General features: G+C 44.2%; 2 protein-coding genes across 4 annotated transcripts in view; both read right to left on the bottom strand.

Moving 5' to 3' along the window:
• Nucleotides 1-3,895: 3,895 nt before the first annotated feature.
• LOC137588801 (uncharacterized) lies at nucleotides 3,896-11,248 on the bottom strand. Its single transcript, XM_068306086.1, has 2 exons — nucleotides 11,163-11,248; nucleotides 3,896-5,834 (listed from the first exon to the last, which is right to left on the bottom strand). Exon 2 carries the CDS (start codon nucleotides 5,832-5,834, stop codon nucleotides 4,305-4,307), a length of 1,530 nt encoding a protein of 509 aa, XP_068162187.1. The 5' UTR covers nucleotides 11,163-11,248; the 3' UTR covers nucleotides 3,896-4,304.
• A 3,118-nt stretch (nucleotides 11,249-14,366) lies between these two features.
• Nucleotides 14,367-17,787, bottom strand: part of spag9b (sperm associated antigen 9b) — a 50,877-nt gene continuing 47,456 nt past the window's right edge. For all 3 annotated transcript variants that reach the window (XM_068304871.1, XM_068304873.1, XM_068304872.1), the window contains 2 exons: nucleotides 16,268-16,399; nucleotides 14,367-16,195 (listed from right to left, as the gene is read on the bottom strand). In XM_068304871.1, coding sequence (XP_068160972.1) covers nucleotides 16,077-16,195; nucleotides 16,268-16,399 — 251 coding nt within the window. In that variant the 3' untranslated portion in view covers nucleotides 14,367-16,076. The remainder of the gene's footprint in view (nucleotides 16,196-16,267; nucleotides 16,400-17,787) is intronic.

Below are 17,787 nucleotides of genomic sequence, written 5' to 3'. Positions count from 1 at the left end.
GGTCCGCTCGTACGGAGAAGCTGGTTAGTCCAACGTTAGAGTCTGGCACGTCGCCAGTTAGCCACGTCTCAGAGAACACAAACAAGCTGGTCTCCCGGTAGCGCTGTTCAGTCCTGCACAGCGCCGTCAGTTCACCCAACTTGTTCAGTAGCGAGTTCACGTTCCCCATGATGACGGAGGGGACGGAGGGCTTGACTCTCCTCCGGTTAGCGGCTCTAGCCGTTAGTCTAGTCCTTTCAACGCGACCCGCTCGGCATCCGCGATATCTCCGTCAGAGCTCAGCGGGGATGAGATCGCGTGTTGCTGGGTCTCCTTTGACCCTCAGAGACATCAACTCCTCCCTGGAGTACACCAGCATATTACTATACATTATCTAAATTTACGTTAAAAAAATACACGCAGAAACATAGAAAAAAACACAAAATTATGCATAACAAACTCGCTCTGAGCAAAGGAAACTGCAGCCTGCTCGCGCATGCGCAGATCTCTAAAGGACATTCACGATTGAATGATTTTATCTCAGCAGGAAACGAAGCTGCCAATCATGCAGCAAAATGTGTCACTGGCTATCAGCCAGCATTCCAACTTTTGGTGAGCGAGCTTGAAGGTAATGAACAACAGATAACAGCCAATGCAGTACGAGAGTGGCAGAGACAGGCAAGACCAGAAGAAAGGAGTATCTGTAAATCAAAAGAGGGTGTTAGAGATGAAGAGGGAGCGTGGAGAAAAGAAGGTAAACCAATCCCGCCACAAATGAATTTGAAACATTTGATCCTTGAGGCCCATGGAACATGCCATGTAGGATTGGATGAAACACTGAGACGACTCCAATCCTGGTGGCATCCTTTCATGAGACAGATTGTGAAGAGTGAACTGCAGGACTGTGGTGTTTGCTGTAGGTATAACAGTATGCCTATGACAAAACCACCGCAGGGAGTTCACGATCCGGACGTGAATGCTCCTGGTCAGGTGATTTCAATGGATTTTACTGACATGATTAAACCAGTGTCAGGATACAGGTGTTTGCTAGTCAATGTAGATTTTTTCTCAGGCTGGCCTGAAGCCTACCCTTGTAAGGCAGAGACAGCTAGTGTAGTGGTCAAACATCTGGTAAACCACTATATTCCAACCCATGGGTTTCCTAGGAAGATTCAGTCAGATAATGGGTCCCATTTCAAAAATAAGCATCTGCAGCATGTTGAACAAATGTTGGGTTTGAAGCATAATTTTGGCTCTGTGTATCATCCCCAGTCACAGGGTAAAGTTGAACGAATGAACAGAGCAATCAAGGACAAGATCGCAATGTGCCTAATCATTGAATTAGTTACAAGCTCTTCCGTTGGCACTAATGAACGTTCGCATGTCACTGAACTCTTCCATAGGCTGGGCTCCATTCGAATGTCACACTAACAGACCTTTTACAGCCCCTACAGCTCCATTGACAGCCAAAAGTGCTGAAGGCCCACGAGGCCTGCGACAACTATCACTTTCTCCCATCTCACAGAAAAACAGGCGGATGTCCCCAGAGAAATGAATGTGTGTGAAAGTGTGTGGTTGAGAGTAACAAAACCAAAATGGTCTGAACCTAAGTGGAGAGGTCCCTTCCAAGTGACTGAGCGAACGGAAACTGCAGTCCGTTTGCTGGGAAAGGGGGACATGTGGTTCCACATCTCTTCGACCCGACCTGCCAGATCTCCAACGGGTCTGGCCATTCCGCCACCAGCTGGTGAAGGACGAGCTCCGGACATTGGTCTGGACGAGATCACTGAGAACTACTCAGCCAAAGAAAGTTCCTCACTTGAGGAACCAACGCAGGCAATCGTTTGCTGATGACATCAATCGATAGAAGTTAATTCACTTTTTTGGGGAGAATAATCCCATGAATCAACCTGGGACCAGGTAGTCCAACCTAAGGTCCTGAAGAAGCTGACATCGCCCCAGCTCGACTCCACTCGACGCTTCTTAACTCATCCCAGAGGAAAAGGTCCTGACAACTCATTCCAGAGGAAAAGGTGCAAGACCTCTCTCTGCTGACAAGTGCTCTTCTTAAGGGGACTACCTTACCACAAGAACGTGAAGCCTCCCCCGACTCATCAGTTTTACTTTCAATGTTTGATATTCATTTAGTCCTTTGCATACAGTCTGTAAAAGAAAAGTCCATTTTATTATTTGCTGTCTATTTCTTACCACTATCAGTATTGTCTTCTTCTTTTTTTCCTTTCAGCTTTTCCCTTCAGGGGTCGCCACAGCGAATCAATTTCCTCCATCTAGCCCTGTCCTTTGAATCTTCTTCACTCAAGCCAACTACCTTCATGTCTTCTCTCACTACATCTATAAACCTCCTCTTTGGTCTTCCTCTAGGTCTCCTGCCTGGCAGTTCAAAACTCAGCATCCTTCTACCAATATATTCACTATCTCTCCTCTGGACATGACCAAACCATCTCAGTCTGACTTTATCTCCAAAACCTCTAACATGTGCTGTCCCTCTGATGTACTCATTCCTGATCATATCCTTCCTGGTCACTCCCAGAGAGAACCTCAGCATCTTCATCTCTGCTACCTCCAGCTCTGTCTCCTGTCTTTTCTTCAGTGACACTGTCTCTAGACCAAACAACATCGCTGGTCTCACCAGTTTTGTACACCTTTTCTTTCATTTTAGCTGAAACTCTTCTATCACACATCACACCTGACACTTTCCTCCACCCGTTCCATCCTGCCTGTACACGCTTCTTCACCTCTTTTCCACACTCTCCATTGCTCTGGACTGTTGAGCCTAAGTACTTAATATCCTCCACCTTCTTGATCTCTTCTCCCTGTAACCTCACTCTTCCACTTGGGTCCCTCTCATTCACACACATGTACTCTGTCTTACTGCGGCTAACCTTCATTCCTCTCCTTTCCAGGACAAACCTCCACCTCTCTAGCTTCTCCTCCACCTGTTCCCTGCTCTCACTACAGATCATAATGATAGATAGATAGATAGATACTTTATTAATCCCGGAGGAAATTGCATATATCCACTGCTCAGGCATTAAATAACAAATAATACTGGATAAACACCAGGAGAAAAGGAAACATTGACATCACAGGACATACCACAAGACATACATTACACTAACAGACAGACACATGCAGCACTAACAGGACTTATATACTAAACTACAACTAAAATATAAACAGTATAAAATTTAAAAATATTACAGTATTAAAATATAAACAGTATAAAATAAAATCTAAACAGTATAAAATTGAATTAAAATATAAAACAGTATAAAAAATAAATAAATTATATATATATATACAACAGTATAAAATTAAATTTAAATTAAATTTAAATTAAATTAAATTAAATCCATATTCAACCCCGTGCTGACCTCGCCACCTCCCCCCCGCTCCTCCTGAGAGAGTCATTGTACCCCCTGATGGCACGGGGCACAAAGGAGGACCTCAGCCTCTCTGTGGAGGCGCTGTGTGACAGCAGTCTGCCGCTGAAGGTGCTTCTCTGCTGGGAGAAGGTGGTGTGTAGGGGGTGCCTGGTGTTGTTCATGATGGCCTTAATTTTAGACATGGTCCTGCTCTCCAGAAGCGTCTCCACAGAGTCCAGGCTCAGCCCGACCACTGAGCCTGCTCTGCGGATGAGTCTGTTCAGACGGTCCATATTTCTTTTCCTGGCCCCCCCACCCCAACACACAATGTTTCCAGTGTGCGTATGACAGCACACTGGAGACTACGGACTGATAGAACATGAAAAGGAGCTTAGGACAGATGTTGAAGGAGGCCAGCCTCCTTAGGAAGTACATCCTGCTCTGCCCCTTCTTGTACACACAGTTGGAGTTGAGTGACCAGTCCAGTCTGCTGTCTAGCTGCAGTCCCAGGTACTTAGAGTTTTCTACCACCTCCACCTCACTGCCTTTGATGATCACCGGCTGTGGAGAGGGAGGTGCCCGCCGGAAATCCAGAACCATCTCCTTTGTCTTGGAGACGTTGAGCTGGAGCTGGTTCTGTTGGCACCACTCCACGAAGTCAGCCACCAATGCCCTGTACCCCCCCTCATCACCCTCCCGGATACATGCCACTATCGCGGTGTCATCGGAGTACTTCTGTATGTGGCATGTATCAGAGTTGTGCTTGAAGTCTGATGTGTAGAGGGTGAAGAGAATGGGGGATAGAACTGGTCCCCTGTGGCGCCCCCGTGCTGCTGGTCACCATAGAAGACAAACAGTCCCCCATACGGACGTACTGGGGTCTGTCCGTTAGGTAGTCCGTAATCCAGCTCACGAGGTAGGGGTCCACAGCCATGGAGGTCAGTTTATCCTGCAGGAGCTGGGGCTGGATGGTGTTGAAGGCACTCGAAAAGTCGAAGAAGAGCACTCTGACGGCACAGCCCCCGGCGTCCAGGTAGGAGAGTGTGCGGTGGAGGCGACCGGTCGGTGGTCGTTGAGCTCAGTAGGGCGTCCTTTCTTGGGTACAGGGACAATGCAGGAGGTCTTCCACAGTGACGGGACCCTCCCCAGCCGCAGACTGAGGTTGAACAATTGTTGCAAGGGGCCCCCTAGTTCCGAAGCACAGGCTCGGAGGAGTCTTGGGGAGACCTTATCTGGTCCAGCCGCCTTGTAGGGACGGAGCCTCCTCAGCGTTGTCGTCACCAGGTCTGCAGTGATGATGGTCTCGGTCGTGGTGGGAGCAGGAGGTTGTGGCGAGGTTGGAAGTCCAGTGGTTGAGGTGGGGCCGTTGAGCTTCGCAGTTCTTGGAGTGGGCTCGGGAGAAGTGGCAGGGGTGGAAGGAGAGGAAGCACAGGAGGAGGGAGCATCAGTGGAGCGGTCTGTAGGGCCAGGAGAGGCCTGTAGGCCAGGAGAGGTCTGTAGGCCAGGAGAGGCCTGGGACGAGGAGCCGGGAGTGGTGGGGGAGCTGAACCGATTGAAAAAGCTGTTAAGTTCATTCGCACGTTCAATATTCCCCTCCACAGTGCTGCGCCCTTTCCCGTGTCTGGTGATGGTTCTCATCCCATTCCAGACCTCCCGCACTTGGTTGCGCCCCAGCTGCTTCTCCAGCTTCCTCCTGTACGCCTCCTTGGCCTCCCTCAGGCAGAGTCTCACTTCCTTCTGGGCCTTCCTCATCTCCTCCTCGTTCTTGCTCCTGAACGCCCGCTTCTTCCTGTTCAGGACAGCCTTGACTTCCTTGGTTACCCATGGTTTGTTGTTGGGGTAACACCTGATTGTCCTGACAGGGGCCACGGTGTCCACACAGAAGTTCATGTAGTCTGTAAAACACTGAGCTGCCCCCTCAATGTCCTCCCCATGTGAGCCCACAATAACATCCCAGTCGGTGGTCTGGAAGCAGTTCCTCAGCATCTCCTCTTCTTCCGGGGACCACCTCCTGACCTGTCGTGTTGTTGCTGGCAGCCGTTTCACCAGCGGGATGTAGGTGGGCTGTAGGTACACTAGGTTATGGTCTGATTTACCTAGTGGAGGGAGGGGGGTGGCGGTGTATGCCTCCTTAGCATTAGTGTAGAACAGATCGATGGTTCTGTTCTTCCGTGTGGGACAGTCTACACACTGGACCATAGTGGGGAGAGATGAGTCCAGGGTGACGTGGTTAAAGTCACCGGTGATGATGACGAGCGCCTCCGGGTGCCGGGTCCGAAGAGCAGAGGTGGTCCCACAGATGGTCTCTCGTGCCGTCTCAGGGTCCGCACGTGGAGGGATGTAGACGGCGAGGACAATGACGTGTGAGAATTCACGCGCCAGGTAGTAGGGTCTGATGCTAACAGCTGTTAGCTCCAGGTCGCGGTTACACAGTGTTGATTTCACCGTCACATGTCCCGGACATGTCATCTGCAAACATAATGTCATCTGCATGTCATCTGCAAACATAATGTCATCTGCAAACATCATAGTCCATGGAGATTTCTGTCTAACCTCGTCTGTCAGCCTGTCCATCACCATAGCGAACAAGAAGGGGCTCAGAGCTGATCCCTGATGCAGTCCCACCTCCACCTTGAACTCCTCTGTCACACCTACAGCACACCTCACCACTGTCTTACAGTCCTCATACATGTCCTGCACTGCTCTAACATACTTCTCTGCCACTCCAGACTTCCTCATACAATACCACAGTTCCTCTCTGGGCACCCTGTCATAAGCTTTCTCCAGATCTACAAAAACACAATGCAGCTCCCTCTGGCCTTCTCTGTACTTCTCTATCAACATCCTCAAAGCAAATACTGCATCTGTAGTACTCTTTTTTGGCATGAAACCATACTGCTGCTCACAAATGTTCACTTCTGCCCTTAGTCTAGCTTCCACTACTCTCTCCCATAACTTCATTGTATGGCTCATCAGCTTTATTCCTCTGTAGTTGCCACAACTCTGCACATCTCCCTTGTTCTTAAAAATGGGCACCAGCACACTTCTCCTCCATTCCTCAGGCATCTTCTCACTATCTAAGATCCTGTTGAACAACCCAGTCAGAAACTCTACTGCCACCTCTCCTAGACACTTCCATACCTCTACAGGTATATCATCAGGGCCGACTGCCTTTCCACTCTTCATCCTCTTCAATGCCCTCCTCACTTCATCCTGACTAATCTTTGCTACATCCTGGTCCACAACAGTCACCTCTTCTAGTCTTTGTTCTCTCTCATTTTCCACGTTCATCAACTCTTCAAAGTACTCTTTCCATCTTCCCATCACACTACTGGCACCTGTCAATAGACTTCCATCCCTATCCTTAATCACCCTAACCTGCTGCACGTCCTTCCCATCTCTGTCTCTCTGTCTTGCCAACCGGTATAGATCAGTCTCTCCCTCCTTACTGTCCAACCTAGCATACAAGTCATCATAAGCTTCTTGTTTGGCCTTTGCTACCTCTACCTTCACCTTACGCTGCATCTCCCTGTACTCCTGTCTACTCTCCTCAGTCCTCTCAGTGTCCCACTTCTTCTTAGCTAACCTCTTTCTCTGTATACACTCCTGTACCTCCTCATTCCACCACCAAGTCTCCTTATCTACTTTCCTTCCAGATGACACACCAAGTACTCTCTTACCTGTCTCCCTGATCACATTAGCCGTAGTTGTCCAGTCATCTGGAAGCACCTCCTGACCACCCAGAGCCTGTCTTAACTCCCTCCTGAAAGTCATGCAACACTCTTCCTTTTTCAGCTTCCACCATTTCGTCTTCTGCTCTGCCTTTGCCCTCTTGATCTTCCTCACCACCAGAGTCATCCTACACACCACCATCCTATGCTGTTTGGCTACACTCTCACCTACCACTACTTTGCAGTCGCTGATCTCTTTCAGGTTACACCGTCTACACAAGATGTAGTCTACCTGTGTGCTCCTACCGCCACTCTTATAGGTCACCCTATGTTCCTGCCTCATCTGGAAGAAAGTATTCACTACAGCCATTTCCATCCTTTTTGCAAAGTCAACTACCATCTGTCCTTCTGCGTTCCTCTCCTGGATACCAAACCTGCCCATCACATCCTCATCACCTCTGTTTCCTGCACCAACATGTCCATTGAAGTCTGCTCCAATGACAACTCTCTCACTTCTAGGCATGCTCTGCATCACTTCATCAAAGTCCGACCAGAATTTCTCCTTCTCCTCCAGCTCACATCCTACCCGTGGAGCATACCCGCTAACAACATTGAACATCACACCTTCTATTTCTAGCTTCAGACTCATCACTGTATCCGACACTCTTTTTACCTCCAGGACATTCCTAACAAACTCCTCCTTCAAGATAACTCCTACTCCATTTCTCTTCCCATCAAAACCATGATAGAACAACTTGAACCCTGCTCCCAAACTTCTAGCCTTGCTACCTTTCCACCTGGTCTCCTGGACACACAGTATGTCTACCTTCCTTCTCTGCATCATGTCAACCAACTCTCTACCTATTCCTGTCATAGTTCCAACATTCAACGTCCCTACTCTTAGTCCTATACTCTTGGTGTTCCTCTTCTCTTTCTTCGAGCGAACGCACTTTCCTCCTCTCCTTCTTCGACCAACAGTAATCCAATTTCCACCGGTGCCCTGTAGGTCAACAGCGCCGATGGCGGTCGTTGTTAACCCGGGCCGCGACCGATCCGGTATGGAAGTCATAGGTTTGATTCGCATCTTTGATTTGGCAAAAGTTTTACGCCAGATGCCCTTCCTGACGCAACCCTCTGTATTTACTATCAGTATTGTCTAATGTTTGATATTCACCTAGTCTTTTCTGTCACTCCCAATGGCAATATTGAAATTCGTTTAGCACAAGCTACTCCTTTCCTGGGCCCGGCCTCTATTATAACTCATCTTACTCCCAATTTTTGAAGGTAGTTACCAGTACCAACATGCGGGCACCTCACAACCCGTCCCGAATTACTTGGCTGTTTGAGCATTTCGATACGCGGTTTGTAATAACACTTGGAATCCACATCAGTAATGAAACCATCCACCAGTTTATTAATGGCCATTTTGGCCTTACTATTAGTTGTAGTAATCTTTCTGTGGCCCTTGTCGACACCACCTCGCCATTACACCACGTTCCTTCCCAAAGAAATCACTCCGAGACACCGTAGATTTTGTCCATGATCCTGTAGCTCTGGATATTTAGGAACCGATCGATACAGGACACCCATTGACGACTAATCTATGGTACACCTATGCATATGCTACTGCTAAATCTTTCAACAGGTCCAATTGTGACATTTGTTCCTTGATGCCACACACCACCAGACAGCCATAACTCACTGCTAAAGGTATGACGGTCGAAGAAGCTAAGGGTTTTGCACAATAAGACAGTATATCAGCCAGAAACACATCTAAATGAGTAGTTTGTAATTGATACTTCACGTGTTGAGATATATGCAGGAAACCTGTGTTACAAGTCCTTTTTTTGTCACCTTGAGTGAGAGTAGCATTGTTAAACGTGTTTGGACTGATTCACTCTTAAAACAACAGTTTGCATTAATCTCAGCTGGATTTCTCTGACTCAGTTCCAAAAATAACAGTTTCAAAACAGTCGTTTTGGAACTAAGAAGTCACTTGTTTTGACATATGAAGGAAGCATGTGTTACAGGCCATTTTCATGCAATTTTTATGTGTTTCAATCTGAAATCAACACTTTGACTTCATTTCAGCTATTTCAGCCAGAAACACGCCTAAAAGGTGTCTGTGTAGGTTCTCAGTCATCCAGGTCATGGTTATCCAAAAGCTGTTTAAGTCAATCCACTGGACGATGAAGTTCTTGAAGATGTTTCGTCTCTCATCCAAGAGACTTCTTCAACTGAAGATTGACTCAAACAGCTTTTGGATAACATCTAAAGGGTTATTTGTAGTTCATGTATTGAGATATATGCAGGAAACCTGTGTTACAAGTCATTTTCTTGTCATTTGAATGACAATAGCATTGTTGAACTTTTCCACTTTTTTCAGTCTCAAATCTACAGTTTGACTTCATTTCACTGTTTTAGTCCGATACAGCTTGTTTTCAGATGTATAGTCCAAACTCTACAGAGCAGCTTCCCTCCTTGAGCTGAGACGCTGCAGCTCATCATCGACACGCCGACATAAATAAATGATACACAGCTTTATACTAACATTGTACACACTGTAGGTCTGTGTATGTGTACAGCTAGATTTGTTTTTACACTGTTTCTTTTGTCATTTAAATTTGTTTTTGGTATATGAATTCATAGAAAGAACGGGCAAAGTGGCAAAAAAATGAAACATGATACCTTTATTTCTCAGTATGTGAACCATCTTTTATTTTTTAAAGTAACTAGTAGGTTAAGGAATCTAATCTGTTCTGCAGATAACTGGTATCTTTATTTTTTCTTTCTCAGCTTAGTTTTTGATTATCTCTGACAGAACAGACACTCTCTGGCCTATGTGAACACTCATACAATAAAGTGCTGTCTTTTTGTTCCATAACTTCCTTCTATTATGACTGATCCATGACAGCTGGGTATCCTGAGAGCTTGAGAAGAGATTAAATCCTCCATTCTCTCTCAGCCAGCTGAACACTTTAAGCCTCTTTCATTGCACTGAAACAGAACCCTTGAATAGAACAGTAGTGGACCAATTATAAGTAGGGGAGAGGTGCTTCGTTCTGCCTGTGGCCACTCAGAACGTAGTATTTGTGCAACTCAACTGTACCACCTAGTGTTAGTAAAGAATGCAGGTTGTCTTTCTCCATTACATCATTGCACCTAAAGTTTATTCCCCATATTGTGACTCAGTAATGATAAAGACTTCAGGCTAGAATGTGGATTGTATTGGGATCATTATTAGTTAAAATAATTGAAAAAGAATATTTCACTAATGGTTTCCTACAAAATTTCAAATTTGACACCAAACTGAACCAAAACAGGTTCATCTTCTTTTCCTTTTGGCTTTTCCCTTCAGGGGTCGCCACAGCGAATCAGTTGCCTCCATCTAACCCTGTCTTCTGCATCCTCTTTTCTCACACCAACTACCTTCATGTCCTCTTTCACTACAAAAAACAGGTTCATCTACTCTTCTGATATTACTGTATTTACAGTATTTTATTTCAGATGAATTTTTTGTGAAAATTCAGAATCAATAGATCCCAAATAGATGTGTGTTACATTTTATAGAGATGTCATTGTGTCATCTTTCATCAAGCATTTTAGGGTTTAGTCAACATGTTAGTAGCAAATTTTTTAAATGCCTCTCCAGACATTTAAGAATCTTTCTCTGAATCTAGATGATGAACCGATTCACCGTTAAAACCTAATGGATCATTCCTTGGGCCAAATCACTGCAAAAACTGCATATCAGTTTAGGGGAAATACATAAAAATCAAAGTTTTTGAGGATGAGAAAATGACAAGATCTCCCGTACACATAACCAGGAAATTACTGGGAAGAAAGGATTTCCTATACAAATAAAGGTTGTAAATATGAATACTGTATAATCTATAGCTATAAAACAATTGTTGAAGATGAAGTCTCCTTCGAAGTTTCATGACGAGAACAAGTGTAAAGCACTGAAGAAAAACAGTGAATTAATTTTCAAAATACTGCAGTAAGTTATCAGATATGTTAGCTTATTTTAAGTATCAATTTTTACCAATAATTTCATTATAAATCAGATATATATTAATGAAAACATCTCAGATTCAGGGGGACATAATCCCCATCAGGGCATTACCAAGAGTTGAGGCAAGTGCTATCTGAGATGGAGGAAAAGGAAATCATCCTGAAGTCCTCCAGCGAGCGGACATCACCCCTGGTACTGGTATGGAAGAACAATGATTTGAGAGTGACAAATATCTTTGAATAAATTCCAGAGCAGTCAAAGATGTTCACCCGTTACCTCACAGAGCTGACTGTACCTTGGCTCTGGGAGGAAACACATTCTTCATGGACCAAACATCTGGGTATTTCAACAATCCTGTGTGCAAAGACACGAAATTGACTGCCGTTACTTCACCCATGGGGTTGCACAAGTTCATGTGCAGCCCCATGTCTCAGGGGTTGTGTAATGCAACAGCCAGTTTTATGCGCCTTATGACCAACATCTTTGACAACCACAATTTTCTAACACTGCTCTGCTACATAGATGACCTCTTGTCTGTTGCACTGCAGGAAGTAGAGACTCTCAGGCGGCTTGAGACATTGTTACGGTCATGGTAAACGGTCATCGAGAAGAGAAAGGGCTCTGGAAACAGGAAGAGTCTCGAAAATGCTCAAGTAGCTTGACAAACTCCTGCTGCAAGGTGTACACTATGATGAATACCATCAAAGGCAGTGCAGAACTTGTATTTTGCCAGGCAGAGGTTCTTTTGTACTTGGATGGAACATGTCAGGAACTATGTGAAACCCTGTAAGCAATGTGTGTTCAGAAAAACTCCTGAAGCAGAAACCATTAGAACGTCAAGCCCTATTGAACTGGTCTGTATGGACTTCTGTAAAGGAAGAAGCATGAATGTATGAGTGGTCACAGACCATTCTTCTAAACTGGCACAAGCTTCTCATGCAAGGTGCAGGACCACTCTGGGACATATTTTTGTGTCTATAGGCTCCCTGATAGAATTCACTCAAGGTGCAAATTTTGAGAAGAAACTGATTCAAGAGCTGCTGCAAGTTGCTGGAGTAAAGAAACCAAGGAGCAGGGCATACAACCCTTTGGGAAACAGGAACATTGAGAGGTCCAACAGAACCCTAGGTTGTATAATCAGGACCCTCCCACCAAGGGCATTGATTTTTGCTATTTAAACAGGTTCCGACCTTTGACTGTTTTTGTTACCTGAGGAATTCTTGTTCTTGTCGGTGCATTGATAAAGCCATTTATCAATACACTGGCTCAGCGGTGGAGCAGACGTCTTGAAGACCAGATATTCCCCAGCCATTTAAAAAAAATTTTACATACCGATTTGATCCCCAGAGGGAAATTAAGAAAATACACTCTAGTTAGTAGTTCAAATGCACACATACATATTAGTGAGTACAGGCCCCTGTAGCACATGCATACACACACAAGGGGGCCTGTATCATGCAATGGGAGGTAGAGGCGCGGGCAGCTCCTTCATGGTGCTACCTGAATGAGCAATTTGTAAAGGGGGTGATCTTGAATCATAGGACGACCCGCTCTACCACTGAGCCACTGCCGCCCATCGACGGTTCAATTCCCGCTCCCGCCGAGACATCCTCCGGAGTATGAGCTGACGGTGGGAGGTGTCAGTTCACCTCTCAGCCACTGCTGAGGCGCCCTTGAGTAAGGCACCTTCCCCCCACAAACTGCTCATTTGGGGCGCCATCTCTCACACAACCCTACACTCTGCCTCCCCCTATATATACACTAATTGCATGCCTTCAGGCCCCTAGTGTGTTGTGTGTTTGTTCAAGGGCCTGTATACAGCATATATGTACATGTCTAACCTGTATTGGTGAGTGAAAAGAAAATTTCCCTTTTTGGAACTGATCAAGTATGATGATGATTCTTCTATCTGATCCAACTGGTAAGGTGACCTCAAGAAATTAACATTTGTTGAATCTGATATACACTGTCCGGCCAAAAAAAAAAGTCACCATTTGGGTTTCAATTAGCAAATTGCAGTGTTATGATCAGGGGTTGCTTCGGTTGGTCAAGTCTAGGCTCAGCAATAGCATTCAGCAAAAAAATTAAGTCAGCTGAATATCTGAATGTACTGAATGACCAGGCAATCCCATAAATGGATTTCTTCTCCCAGATGGCAGGATCATATTCCAGGACAATGACAAAATTTATCAGACTAATCGTGAAAGAGTGGTCCAGGGAGCGTGAGGAACCATTTTGACACATCAATTGGCCCCCACAGTCCTGAGCTTAACCCCTTTCAAAGTCTATGGGATGTGCCGTGGAAGACCTTGAAGAGTGGCCTGACTCCTATCGTCAATACAAGATATCGTCGAAAACAATGTGCAAATGTGCACTGCAATCAAAGCTACAGGAAGTCCCACGAAATATTAGTGACTTTTTTTTTTGGCCGGGCAGTGTATTTTGCAAAGCATCAGGTGCATTTAAAAACAGAGAAAAGCTGTCAATTTTGGTGATGGAAAAATACTTTTACAAGGAGACCAAATTTACCCACAAGTTATTTTAATTGACTGTTAAAAATAGTAAGGCTAGAGGTGTTGAAGTACAGGATGGTGTGTTTGAGAGAACACCTGCCAAGGTCATGATACTCTGTGATGCAGACCTGTGGAGGGCGACGACACTGAGATGAAGCTGCTGCTGCCTGGCTTCTGTCTTTCCTCCCCCCATGCATTACAACTGCAAGCTGATCTGAGAACATGTTGTAGGTCATCTAATTAAAAAAAGTCTGTCAAAACCTAAGTCCTCACAGTGCATAGCCAGTCAAGTTAACCCCTACAAAACAAATATTATTCCAACAAAAACCTGCTCTCAAAACAAACCCAGTCTTGTTTCATATAATTATATATACACACATTATATATGATATATATTAAATATATAATATATATTATATATATATAAATAATATATTATATATATATATATATAAATAATATATATTATATATATATATATATATATATACTGTACTGTATGTATATTCATTTTCTGTATATAAAGATATATTCTGAATTGCAAAGGCTCAATTTTCGTAACTAATGCAATAGCTAACATTTTGCGCTGGAGAGAGACACTCATGATGCAAGGGCTCCTCTGACACTCAATAAAAAGATGAAAAAACAATGTACCAGTGAGAGTGTACTGGTAGACAGAAATTCAGTCGCATAGTACATGCAGGACATCATCTTTGTACTTCATACTAAAATACATTAAAAAGTTCATTAAAAAAATCACAACCATTTCAGACAGTTTTTTTTTCACCATGAGGGACATCACTGAGAACATACACTTGTTTAATGGAAAACCCAAAATGTCAATGTTAGAAATTTGACCTTTAAAGGTTAAATTCTGCTTGTTTTATTTTGTAGTAGCGGCTCCAAAACATTCTCATCTCTCACACATTGAAAAGGTTTTCAATCTCCCAATACAAAAGTCTAAAAATAAATCTCATCTATACACCAGGATGGTTGTTACAAAACCTTGCAAGGTATCTACGTGGAGCCAGACTCCAAATCACTGTTCAGGAGTTAAAGTCAGTCAAGCCAACAGTCTTTAGTTTTTATATCCTTTGGTAGCAAACATAACATTCTTTCAAGACAAAAAATAAATACTTTGTGAAACTTGAATAGCGTGAAATCCTTTTTACTCTTGATACCTAAGGCATTTTTATTAAGTGTCTACAGGATGGAGCTGATGGGTCGACTGAGGAGACATTGTTTAATAACCAAATGAATATATACCTGAATATTTTAAAAACTTAAAGTATGGACTTAAAGTATGTGATGGATTTAGTCATTCATATCATATAATGGTAGCACATTTCAGTGAGTTAATTGTGCTCCAATAGTTGTATGCTTTATAAGGCAAAATACTAAAAGGGTAAATGCTAATGCTAAAGGCCTACTGATTTCATTATAATGAACCGACTAGCATATTACTGTTTATCTGCTTTAAGGTTGCAATCATCATTACAATTTAGCACTATACAGGCTTAAGTGCTAGTTAACACTGAGCACAATGCATAGGAAATTCATTAATTTTATAGTTGTTTGGTTGCTAGATAAATTGTTGGAATAGAAAATCTAATTTGGACTCAATGGTGGTGCTGCAGGGAAAGGAGGATCTCCAGAGTTCTAATCCATCCTGTGGGGGTATGTAAATTTCACACAGCTTAGTTTAAATCCAAGTGGGGAGCTGATTTCCTTCTGCAGAGCCATGCTGCAAGAACAAAGCTGCTCTGGTGGAGATTTTACAATCAAAAACCCTCTAAAACCCATTTCAACGGCCTCACTCCAAGATTAGAATCCAAACACAAGAGTTTCTGGGGATGCAAATCTATTTCTTATCTATAACTAATCTGAATATGAACAACAGCAAGCTGTCCTCTGCTCAGATTCCAACCAGATGAATCTGATAAGCAGCATTCAACAAACTATTCCTGACTTAGATACACCTAGATCAGTTCAACATCTCATATTGCATACAATCAAAACCGAAAGGCCAAACATGGGTTTGTAAAGGAAACCCACATGAATGCCCTCCCCCTCACATGTACGATTGCCCCATTCTTGCATAATTGAAGGGAAGGTCATAGGTCATTGTCTATGACCTATGACAGCAGATACAATGATTTTTTCCCCCAGACTGGAGGATAATTCATTGTATCTGCAGTGCAAATATGACAAAGAAACAAATCTACATCCAAGAATACCTCAAATAATTTTAAAAGAAGAAAAGGCATTACAATATATTGAAATATAAAAAGACAAATGAGAGGAAAACAGCTAATACCAGAGGATATCAGTCAAATCTGTCTTCCGTGCTCGGGTTGACCACTGAGATCACTCAGTGCTTCTGCTCGTTTCACTCTGTTCTGGTCTGAGGGGGAAGAAAAAGTGCTGAGTAAAATCGTGCCAGCGGAGGGGAGTGGTTTGCCACCTCCTTCACGGCAGCATTGTTTAGAGAAAGGCATCCTGAGGTCAGAGTTCAGTCCTCGACGGCCAGGAGCTGCCAGACGATGAGGTGGCTCCGCTCAGCTTTAGCCAGGAAGGGCTGCAGCTTCATGGGGGCGTCCTCACCCTCCTCTGCCTCACCATCCTCATCCCCTGTAGAAACAGAGACATCATACGGTCTCTGTAGATCTATACAAGTTATTTTATCGCATGCAGGAAACTCACCCATCCTGAAGTCTATGTATCCCTCTCCGCCGCTCATTACCAGCACAGACTTGTTTCCTTCCTGAGTGGAGGCATCTGCCACCTTCTCACCTGCTGCTTCTCCTCCACAGGATGCGGATGGAGCCATGTGACCTGATAAAACACAACCACAACCTGTAAATTAGAACCAGGGCAGTCACAGACTGCAACATCCTGCAACACCCCTGTCAAATTTTTAATTATTTTTTATACTAATTTTAATCCCCGCAGGGAAATTAGTGGCACACTCTAGTTAGTATTGAATCATGTATATATATGTGTGTACGGGCCCTGAACACACAAACACACACACAAACAGGGGACCTATACGCATGCAGAGTAAGTTTGTGACCGGCAGCTCCTTTGTGGTGTGCCCCAAATGAACAACTGGTAAGGGGGATGGCACCTTACTCAAGGGCGCCTCGCTCAAGATAGATAGATAGATAAAGGGCGCCTCAGCAGTGCTCCGGAGGTGAGCTGACACCTCCCACTGTCAGCTCACCTCCGGGTGCTGTTTTGAGCGGGAGCGGGAATCAAACCGCCGATCTTAAAACATTGGACGACCCGCTCTACCGCGCGCTCTAACACTGAGCCACCGCCAGCCCAATACCAACTTTACAACTTGACTTACTTGCGTGGTTCAAAGATCAAAGCTAGTACTATGACATACTTTTATTGATCTATGGTCTTACTCACACTGGCCTTCTCCCTCATCTTTCTATCTTATCCGGTTCCTTAGTGTACAAAAGTTGAAATTTGACATTGACCTAGTTTTCTGAAGGTCAAGGTCATCATCTCATTTTCATCCCCTTTGCCGCCCGGGTAATGTGCTTTTTGTTTCATCTTTCTATCTGCAACGGTTCCGAAGATGCTTGGTGCACTAATGGACGACTGAACACACAAACACTGACAATCACATTACCGCTTTGAAGCGGGATGTAATAACAAAGATGCAGTCTTTCTGAACAGACCTTCATTTAATTGGATGAGCTCTCTGGCTCATTCGGCATTCAATTTTTTTTAAAAATTTTATACAGTACGCCCTCTTTCTTTGCGGTTATTGTGTTCCAGGAAACACACACGATTAATGATTTCCACAATAGACTGACGATTTATCTTATCATTTACGGTAATTTAAACATTCATGACCCTCCCCATACTGATATTAAACCACCTTCTATCTGTATTACCTTTTCCCACACTTTTATCGACTGTTTAAAGCACTTTTGTGTCTCATGTAAGTCAGAGACCCACGTAACTGAGCGCACTGCCGGATGCCATCAGCCAATAGAATGTGCGTAAGGTATCAAGTGACTGCCGACCAAAAATCTACAATGAGGTGAAGTCGCGAGCATTGATGCGCAATTGCGTGAGGGCGCATTTGTATAAAAGAGCTGCTGACGATGCGACCTTGTTTGCTCATGAACAGCAATGATTCCTCACATTTTATGGCAATAACAAAAAGGATGTTTTCAATCATCAACATCAAACATTTAACAGCA

This window comes from Antennarius striatus, chromosome 21 (genome assembly GCF_040054535.1).
Source record: "Antennarius striatus isolate MH-2024 chromosome 21, ASM4005453v1, whole genome shotgun sequence".
In the NCBI taxonomy this organism is placed as follows: domain Eukaryota; kingdom Metazoa; phylum Chordata; class Actinopteri; order Lophiiformes; family Antennariidae; genus Antennarius; species Antennarius striatus.
Note: the sequence above shows the minus strand (reverse complement) of the source record. Positions and strands in the feature narration are given on the sequence as shown.